At 32.0% G+C, this 11,093-nt stretch overlaps 1 protein-coding gene across 1 annotated transcript; it reads left to right on the top strand.

Moving 5' to 3' along the window:
- The first annotated feature begins 1,530 nt into the window (after positions 1-1,530).
- LOC110707547 (U-box domain-containing protein 40-like) lies at positions 1,531-5,270 on the top strand. Its single transcript, XM_021885567.1, has 2 exons — positions 1,531-2,801; positions 4,118-5,270. Exons 1-2 carry the CDS (start codon positions 2,025-2,027, stop codon positions 4,895-4,897), a joined length of 1,557 nt encoding a protein of 518 aa, XP_021741259.1. The 5' UTR covers positions 1,531-2,024; the 3' UTR covers positions 4,898-5,270.
- The last annotated feature ends 5,823 nt before the right edge of the window (positions 5,271-11,093 follow it).

Raw genomic sequence — 11,093 nt, 5'->3', positions numbered from 1 at the left:
ATCAATGTTAAAATTTTCGGAATTTTATCTCATTGTGTATTGAATTATTGAATTAATTACGAAGTATATTTGTACATTAAAGTCTTTATTAAAGGGAGAGGCAGAGTTAAGAAGGTTTGAAAATTTAAATACTACGTAAAAAAAAATAGAATAAAATTGGAATTAGAGGAAACTTTAAGATATTAGCTCAAATATAAATAAAAAGGAAAAAAAAAAAAAAGTAAAAAAGGCGAAATAAAAAGAAGGAAGAATCTTGTAAAGTTAAACCCTTTACAATGGCGCGTACATTCATAATGACAAATCCTACTAAGATAACCATTTCGAATCCCACCATAACTAATTATTAGTACTTCTACTTTGCATAAGGGATTATCCCCTGCTGTAATTATATTTAATTAAATATTTGATTATTTGGTATGAGTTCTTTATTCTGATTTAGGAACTGATTCAAAACAATAACTCAATGGTTCTTGTGTTTTAAAATAAGTCAAATTTAGCATATATATCAATGCACTATTTTATCTTTAAAATATATAATTAAATATTAGTAATATAATAGAAAAAAACAAATATTATGAAAATTTATAGTAATATCTATTCAATAATATATTTCATGATAAAATTTGTTTCAATAATTTACAAAGAAAACCTATAGTTAGATTTAGTATATATGTATTGAAAATATATATTCAAATGTGTTAGCTATTATGCAGGGAGTACAATTCGAGGTTTTTAGGTCTTTGACTGTTAAGAGCAGAAATAATCTAATTAGTTAAACACAAAGTTTACATGTAACTGGTCACACGTGTAGTCGGTGCTACTTATTATCAACTAATAACCCCGAACCGAGTAACACTTGAATAAGTAACCTCTGACCGATAGTAACCCTAAACATGTAGTACTCCCTGAATAAGTAACATCGGCTACACAGTGTGGCCAGCCACATAATATCACGTTGTTATTTAATTTGTAATAATCTAATTATTTAAATATTAATTTGAACTTTATTTCCTTATTTTTATTCAGCTGTTTCTGTTTAATATATATAGAGACTATATGAGGTTTTTTTTTTATATATATTTTTTTTTTATGGTATAGTGTCTTCATTGTATAGTATATCTCCCTTTGTTACGGAGTATCATTTATTGTTTTGGATTTCTAGTTTTTTTGAAAGCTAAAAACAAAAATATGAAAAATTAAGAAAAAAAAATAATGGTTTCCACTTTTCAAATGCCAATTTTCAAGACATACTTTGATTAGTATAAATGCGACTAATTTTAAGTTCTAAATACAAATTACTCCCTCTAATTTTATCCGAATTTATTTGACCAAATAAATTTATTTAAGAGTCAGCAATCAAATAACCAAGAAATCATTATAAACAACTAGTCAGACTAGTCAAGAGATCAACAAACATCCAATTGTCGAACAAGGTCATGATAATTTTTACAACGACAACAATCGTGGACGATTATTGTTAAAATTTCTTAATCTTAAAATACGTAGTAGTAAAATCTCGGAGGGAGTAAGGGCATATTCTGTTCAGCATAATTTCAGTTCAGTTCAGCTCCAATTAGTTCGGTTCAATTCAATTCAGTTCCTAATTTCCTTTTCTCATAATCAATTCATTTCAGGTATATTCAATTCATTTCAATCAGTTCAGTTGTTTTCAGTAAATAGGAATAGATCCTATCATCCGCACAACACAACGAAATAACTGTTGGTTACTCGTAATCTCGAATTACGCAAACAACAATTAATGTTCTCTTGCTTGCTTTATTCATTCTCAACGTTACTCACTTCTCACAAGTCAGTAGTCACTGCTACTGCTCACCACTCCCCCTGTTCTTCTTCCTCGACCTCTCTCTTCCCTTCAAACTTTTCCGCCTTTCGAATATATTCTCCCGCAATTTCGCAAACAATTCATCTTTTTCTTTTAATCATCTCTTCAACTTCCAAATCCAACTGCAACTTCAATTATATTCCAACAAATTCCAGAAAAAAACAAAAAAATTCTCACAAAAATGGGTAGTGGAAAGCATCGATGGAAAATCTCAATCTACAGATCAACATCAACACCAACCAAACCCGAAACCCGACCCGATATACCCCCAACTGAGTTCATCTGCCCGATTTCCGGGTCACTCATGGCTGACCCGGTTATCGTCTCAACGGGTCAAACATTTGAGCGAGCTTGTGTTACAGCCTGCAAAAATCTAGGGTTTACTCCCACTCTAAATGACGGTTCTACCCCTGATTTCTCCATGGTTATCCCCAATTTAGCTCTGAAAACCTCCATTTTCAACTGGGCTAAGCTTTCTCTTTCCTCCCCACCAACACCCCTCGAACTCGCCGATGCTCTGAAGCTTCTAGAATCGTTAATGGCGGAAACGAAGGAAAATGGTGAGATTTCGGGTGAGTTGTTACGGAGAGTTGATGACCCGGGTTCGAATCTTCTGGAACACTCTGAGAGTGAGTTAACTCGGAGGCAAACTCGGTTCGACTCGGGTGAATCGCTTTCTGGGTCTTTTAGAAGGACGCCGTTCGTTCTCGCGACTCGGCCCAGTTGCTACTCTTCTTGCTCATCGAGCTCTGAGTTCGAGTTGTCGGAGTCGGGTTCGTGCGTTGATGAGGGATACGTATCGAAGCTTAGGAGTCAGCACGTATATGAGCAAGAGGAAGGTTTGGTTGCCTTAAGGAAGACTACTAGAAGTAGTGTGGTGTCTCTTGTTAGTCTGTGTACCCCGCGGCTTCTGTCTGCTCTTCGGTCTTTAATCACGTCCAAGTATACTGACATTCAGGTAAGTTTATTTGTGTGTACGGTCTCGAATTAATTTTCACGTTGATATTTTGATTTAAATTAGTAATGCGACAACGAAATTTGGACTGGTGATTTGAAATTATGAATTTTCATTGAATTTTAAGTATTGTGTTGTTTAGTGAGTTGAAAATGTATGTTGGTCAATGTTGAGGTTTTTCAATGTTTTTGTAGTCAATTTTTTTTTTTTTAATCATTTTGGTCTACCACATATATAGTTAATTTTCGAGATTAACATCTATATAAATCAAGATTACGTGGTTTTTATACATAAAACTAGGATTATGTGGGCAGTAAACATATAACTATGATTATGTGGGTATTGACGTAAAAACTATGATTTTATATTAAGTATAGCACTTAGCACAATTTTATAATTTCGAATTAGAGAAATATAGTTTTATCATGAAAATGCCACTTGATTTGCACTCTTAGTTAAAACAGGAGATTAATTGGACATTTCTCCTTTTCAATGACACTTAAAAATTAGGATTTCTATTTAATTTATTAATGTGACAGCATTGATCTTGAATAGTTGTCTTTGCAATCCAGTCATGACATAATTTCTCTATAAGGGATTGTCGATGAATGTATGTGGTAATGGTGTGGTCAACTGATTAAGTACGGGTAAATCACAATCCAGCTTCATTTTGTGGGAGCAAATTTGTTCCAACATATGTTACTTTTAAACTAAAAGAAGAGTACTTGAGTTTTGGTTATGTTATATGTCCGAATAAAAGTGGAAGATTTCAAGAATGATTATTGACAGTTTGATATATAATTGTATCAATTATTTGGGAGGTCATTGTTATTGAGAGTGTCTGGGCGCTCAACTTCAGCATGAGTGACAATATAAGGGGAATAATCCTTCCTTTTACAAAGCATTATCGATTGGGATGTAGCCAAGTAAATAGGAAAATCATTGAAGCTATGATAATCTCTATGATTAGAGACAGACCTGATGTCTGAGCATTATTCCTTTTAGTGTATGACGGCATTTCCTTTGGGCTCGAGTGAAAGCTACAAATTTGGGGTTTGGTAAGCAGGTAGGTAAAATAGAAAAAAACTTCTGCTCTTACCCACCTCGAATGTGTGCATGCAGGGCGGTTTGTATTGTACCCATATTCTCATAGACTTTCTATGAGAAATGGTGAAATTTTTTAACTAGTTTATCTGATCTTGTAATACGAGCATCCTGTTGATTATTGCAAGTTTTGATCTTTATAATAGCAGTTTTTGCAAAAATGATGCTAAAAAATTTGCTACTTCGTATGATTTCTCACTGCAATTATTTTTTAGGTGAACTCGGTAGCAATATTGGTCAATCTGTCTCTAGAAAAGGTTAACAAAGTAAAGATTGTAAGAGCAGGATTTGTGCCCCCTCTGATTGATGTGTTGAGGGGCAGATCCCCCGAGGCACAAGAACATGCTTGTGGTGCTCTCTTTAGCTTAGCCCTTGATGATGGGAATAAAACTGCAATAGGAGTTCTTGGTGCATTACAGCCATTGGTTCATATGTTGATGAGATCAGAGAGTGAACGAGCCAGGCATGATGCGGCTTTGGCTTTGTACCATCTCTCATTGGTCCAGAGCAACCGATTAAAACTGGTCAAATTTGGGTCAGTCCAACTACTACTTGGCATGGTAAAGTCGGGTCAAATGCCAGGGCGTGCCTTAATAATTTTATGCAACTTGGGGGCTTGTAATGAGGGGAGGGCTGCTATGCTAGATGCTGGTGCAGTTGAGTTCTTGATAGAGTTGCTAAGGAAGGGTGAATTTGACTCAGAGTCAACTCAGGAGAGTTGTGTTGCTGCACTTTATGCTTTGGGTCATGGAGGGGCTTTGAGATTCCGAGGATTGGCTAAGGTGGCTGGGGCAATGGACGTGCTTAAGGTCGTTATTGAAAAGAATAATCGGGAACGGGCAAAGGAAAAGGCAAGACGGATTATTGAGCTGTTAAAAGCGAAGGAGGAAGAGGAAGAAGAAGTCGACTGGGAGAAAGTGCTGGAGACAGGGTTCCAAAGTCGAGCCATTACTCGACCAGGAGGCCAATCATGCAGGAATTCTACCGAGTTTTGACTGCTTTCTTGTGCTGGTTGTGTTTATATTTTTTGGGGTGCTTTTAAATCCTGCTGGGTGTTTGGCTATCTTGATATTATCTAACTCTAAGGTGTAAATAATGGTTTAAGTTAAAATCAGTACAGAAATGGAGTTCAGATGATGGTTTCACGAATCACGAGGCCTGTTTATGTAAATTAATTGGTCGTTAATGACCCTTTTTTTGATTCTTTCCTAAGCTTTCTAAAGGTTTCTGAACTCCAGAAATTGCAACTTTGAATGGGCTGTCAACTTTTTAGTTTGTAATACAACTCAATTAGTAGGGAAACAGGTATTTGCTGTGAGACGTGAGCAAAAACTAATTGCTTACAATTATTTCAATCTGCTTTTTTTCCTCCTGTTGTTTTCACGTGGTTGGCAACACTTTTTAGTCCTTTATCTTTTGTTTGGTAAATTAATTAAAACTGTTATATTATTATATTATATTATATTATTTACTTCCTTTGTTCCACAAATTGCAACAAGGATGAAATTACGCATCTCAAACTACATTTTATATGTTAAATATCTAAAATTATATAAGAGTAAAAATTATAAAAAGTTGATATTGTGAAAGTATTTTACGAGACGAATCTAACAAAGACTCCACATGACTATATTTTACTTTACGTATAAATCATAATTTGTGGTCAAACAAGCATGATGAATAGTGCAAAAGTCTAATTGTTGCAATATTACTAGAACGGAGGAAGTATTTATTATGTTGGCACTATCCTCACGAGTGTCGTTTACTGGTACAAGATTAAGTGCAGATTTAACCAAAACAACGAAAAGTGAAAAAGGTTCTGAAATAAAATAAAATAAAGGGAAATTGTTTTGTGTACCCTTGAGGTTTTAAAAAATATATCGTGTATCCCTGAAAACTTTCAAATGCATTGTGTACCCCTAACAAAATCAACATTTAATTTGTTATGAGTCTAGGGGTATTTGATGCAAATTTATAAAAAACTTAGGGGTACACAGTGCATTTAAAAATTTTTAGGGGTACACGTTGCATTTTTTAGAACCTCAAGGGTACACGGAACAATTTTCCCTAAAATAAAATAATACTCCCTCCATTCCATAATACTTGGGACGTTGGGGTGGACATGTAGTTTAAGAAAATTACAAGTTTATCTATTTAAAACATTTGTTTAATATATAAAAGATTTTATTTTGTATTTTTATATTATAAGAAAACAAAAAGTGGGGGAGGTGGGGTAGTGAGGAGAGTGAAAATGTAGGTTTTAATTGGGTTTTAGGGTTTGTGGTCCCAAAGAGAGTATAGGAAATATTTTTTTAATTAGTGGTCTCATTCTATGTTTAGTAACGTGTCAAGTATTTTAAGACGGACGAAAATGATAACTGTGTCAAGTATTATGGGACGGAAGGAGCAGAAAAGAAACAATGTTGATAACTTGCAGCTATTCATCCTGTAAAAACTCACAGCTTAGTAATCGAACCTCTAGTACTTAGCTAGGTATAACCAGACACCAGTGTATTTTCGCAATTTACAACAATTTTGAGTTTTAAATTCCTACTAACTACTCCCTCTGTGTTTAAATAAATGAAACATTTCTCTTTTGTATGTATGCCAATGCAAGTCAATGTAATACTTTGACTGATAATATCTTTAATTATCAATAGCTAAAAATTATAACAATTGAATATTAATAAACTATTCATTGAAATGATTAAAACAATTACCCACAAGAGTATGTGATAGAAAATGTGTTAATTTGAATGTGATAGAAAATGTGTTAATTTGGATGTGTTTATTTGGATGTGATAGAAAATGTGACTCTCTCTCTTCTTTTTTTTCATCAGCTTCATTTATTCTCTATCTCCTCTAGATTTCTCATCAATAAAGTATGAGATAGAAAATGTGTAAATTTTGATGTTTGTGCCGAGTTCAGTGAGGTCGGGTACATATTGGTTTAAGTCATGCTAAATTATTATGTCCATATAATTCGAAATTTGAATTTATTTTTTTAGGTTGGTTTCAGATCGGGTCGAATCAGTTTTTGACACCTCAATGTGATTGTATACATTTATCATTTCACACATTTGTTGCTATATTTCGAGCTTAATTGTGTTGTTTGGCGATAAAAGAATCATAATTTGCGAAGAAAGTTATTGGAATTTTTAATTGTAAGGTTACTAGGTTAGGACCCGTGTCATGCATAGTAGTTTTAGTATCCCTTTGTTTCTGTTTGTTAATCCCAATTAGAATCTTTTGACTATTAAAAATTAGAGGAAATTTTCTAATTTCTCTTTATATATAAAAACGAACATAGATAGTCATATGAGATCTAGTTTTATTCGTCTTGACAATAAGTACATTATTAATATCTAATTTTTATAACTTTTGCTAGTGTGAGATTAAAGATATTTGCGATAAAAAATTTACATCGATATACGTAAACGGACTAACAACATGAAATAGAGGGAGTATTAAATTTTAAAAAGATTTTTTTGTTTGTAAAAATAACATGGACAAAAAACAAATATAATGTAGTTTGTATTTATTTTCTTCTTATTTTATATATATATATATATATATATATATATATATATATATATATATATATATATATATATATATAATGGAATATAACGAAAGAGTTGATTAAAAAATTCAATGACAAATGAGTATCATTATCCTTTTTATTAGCCTAACAAGTATTTGAATTAAGCATTACACAAAATGGACAAGGCTTCCATAATTGCGTACAAACCTTGGGAGGGTTTTTCTGGTTCCCTATAAGGTTTTTCCCTTGGGAGGGTTTTTCTAGCTTCCGGTGCTAGATTTTTTTTTGCTTTTTTGAAGGTTTTCCTTCATTCTTCTCATTTTCTCTCTTTCTCCTTCATCTCTTTTCTTTTGATCTCTTTTGTGAATCTTTGTAAGGGCTTCCATCGGTGTTTTTACCGGTGGTAAGCCCCAAAAAAACTTTTTAATTGCTTTCAATAAATGGATCCCATCTTTGAGATGGTGGTTATTCTATTAGGGTTAATTTCTTTTTATGTTTGTCTGTCGAAAATTGAAGATTTAGGGTTTTATAATCTCCGAAAATAATTAGAAGACCATATGAGTATTTTCACTTAAACAACTATTCGTCAGTGGATCTTAAGCCAAATTAGTGCTAACTCACAGATTGTATTGCTTCGAATGAAGTTTTTTTATTAAGGCGATCGTCGATCAAATCTGCGATACAACTAGTTCTAAGGTGATTTGTACTTGTGCTGGAATTCTAGTTTTCCTTAGAATTGTTTGTAATTGCCGTTTGGCTATCTTTCATTAATGAAATCCTTTTTCTTCTTGTCAAAAAAAAAAAAAAAAAGCATTAACCAAATGGAAAGGAATAATAGCCCCGTTTTAATGATATTTGGTTAATTTTTTTCCCTAACAAAATATAATAATTAACTTTGAACTATTTGAGATAAATATAAAAAAGATGAAAATTTAACTAATCAAATTATCTTACTTCGTACATGATTTCATATATACATAGATCTGGATTTGTAATGTTAAGCTATATTTTTTTGACACAATGTTAAACTATATTGTTATACTCCCTTTATTTTGTTGTACGTGTTCTTTGTATTATAATTAGGCGAGAAACTAATTAAAACATTAAAAAAAACCAAAACTCCATTTGATATTCTAACCAAATTATTGAGAAGATAAAAACTGCATTGTAACTTAAATAATTGTGCATTTAATACACTTTGTGGTAGTAGAAAAAAATGAGTAATACATAGATAGGTGAAAATTACAAATAAAAATACAATAATGTTATTTTTGTCCAAGAAATATGGTATAGTGGAAAGATATGTGTATTGTACTATCAAAGATATTTCATACGGAGTAATATTTATAAGAGTATAAAATAATAGATGTGGAAAATAATTTACCACAGACATAAATAGTATGTTAATCAAAATTACCACAACTTTGATATATAATTTGATTAATATTTTGTGTGTAGATTATAGTATGTGGCATTGGCTTAAATAAGAAAAAAAAAAGTAATAAAGGGAGAGGATTTTGGAGGGAAAAAACAACACCAGGTAGTGACATGTGTTATTTCTGGTGGTTGTTTTAGTATTATATATAATGATTGAATTTTATTGTTATTTATTGGGTTTTTTTTTTTTTTTTTTTTTTTTTTTTTTTTTTTTTTTTTTACGACCAAAAAAAAAAAACCGAAATTGTTTTTTTACCATCAAAGTTCTATAACTTTTATTTTACCACCAAAAAAAAAAGTTTTTTACCATCTACCGTCAAAAATCCGATAAACCTAACCTTTTTTTTTGAAACAAAATTTCTATTTTCATGCGTAAAACATGTTCTGTATAGGTTTAGGGGGTTATTTTGATCGTTAGGTCAAATTAAAGGTTAGAATTGACAAAAAATGATCGAAAGTTATGGATCAGAATTATTGTTGGGGTGATGTTAAAACTACCTGTAAACGCCTACTTAATTTTGGCTTCATAACCCAAACAGATTGTGCGATGATGAGACAAGAACCTAGTTCTCAGTTGGATTGACGCTAAACAAATTTATGGACTCTATGATGCGAAATTAAGTATTTTAATACTACAAATATTTTATATGATTTTCATTGTATTGTAGACGCACATATACATTTTAACTAGTGAACATATTTTATTATTTGTTATTTAGTTGTGTTGTATGTAAAAATGTTCATTTATGTAATTGTAAATGTTCATTTATATATATACTTGTGTTTATGGAAATATATGTTGTACGTGTTATTTTTAATGATTATAACTGTTTTGTAGTTTCAAAAATAATGTTCAGTTATGTAACAATAAATGATCATTTATATTTTTACATATGAAAATTTTACAGTAATTGATCAAATGCATTATTGTATTGAACATTATTGCTACTGTATGTGTTCATTTTGTTACATGTTTGGTTATTGCAATGAAAAAAAAACGATGATGTTATTTTTGAAGAAGCATGTTGAAGGTATTGAAATTATAGACCTAAGAGTGCTTTAGAGAAGGCTTATAACAAAGCCACGGGTCAATGTATGATGAAAAAGTCAGTATACTCTCGTTGTAAAAGGGCTAAAGGTCAAACAGTTGTTCAAGTAATAATAAACATTTATGTTATTGTGGTTGATCATTCTTGTCAAATAAATGTATTTTTATTTTTCCTTAGGAATTTGATGAGAATGGATGTCCTATTTCCAATGCTAATTCTTTTAGTAATTCTAATGAGCTGATTGTGCTTAAGAATCCACTTACCTGGTTAGGTAAATGTTAATTTGTTTTCTTATTTTATTTATTTATTTTATTTATTTATAATTTCAGAAATAATTAAAAGATTTTTTTTTTTTTTAATTTATTGAAGGCTGGTAATAATAAATCAGTGTTGTAGAAAAAAAAATTTCCTCTACTAAAAAATCAGATGATGGTTGTAATTTTTGTGTGGATGGTGGTTGTAATTATGTTTTTGTCCTGTGTTTTGACTAGTTTCTGTATGACTTAAGCATTTTGTCTCACTCTCTAAACTCCCACAACTATTCGATTGGTTCCTAGTGTTCAAAACGATGCTCAAGTTCCTCCCATACATCCTAGAAATGTTCAAAATGCTTCAAATGTTCCAAGAGATGTTGAAGATGCTCCTAGTGTTCCAATTAATGATCAAGCTTCCTTAAATGTTCTAAGAAATTTTCAAGCTACTCCAAGTGTTTCAAGGAATGTTGAAGTAACTTCTAGTGTTCCAAGAAGTCTTAGTGGTAATTCTGGACAGATTTCTTCTAAGTATGATAGGTTGTTAGCTTTTTTTTGAACTAATTGTAGGCGTCGTTTGAAGCGCGCCTACGTAAGCATGTTGTGAATATGCTTGGCACTCTTAGGAAGTAGGAATTGACATACGATTAGGGACACGATTAGGGACAAAGCATTATAGGGAGCTGCCAACAAGTTTTTAAGGAACTTGTAAACCGTTCACGGATCATTATAAGGCAACCACGATAAAGGGACAACAATATTCAACAACGATATGATTGACCCGTGAAGGTTACACCCAATTCATAATCCATGAGATTACTAACTTCATATGGTTCGGAACCATGAAAGGAGGATCGCGGATGGTGGTACGAAGTGAGTCATGGAGTCACATTCGCCCGTATTGGCCTCT

This window comes from Chenopodium quinoa, unplaced genomic scaffold (assembly GCF_001683475.1).
Source record: "Chenopodium quinoa cultivar QQ74 unplaced genomic scaffold, ASM168347v1, whole genome shotgun sequence".
Classification (NCBI taxonomy): domain Eukaryota; kingdom Viridiplantae; phylum Streptophyta; class Magnoliopsida; order Caryophyllales; family Amaranthaceae; genus Chenopodium; species Chenopodium quinoa.
The sequence above is the reverse complement of the archived record's forward strand: the minus strand, read 5'-3'. Positions and strand labels throughout refer to the sequence as shown.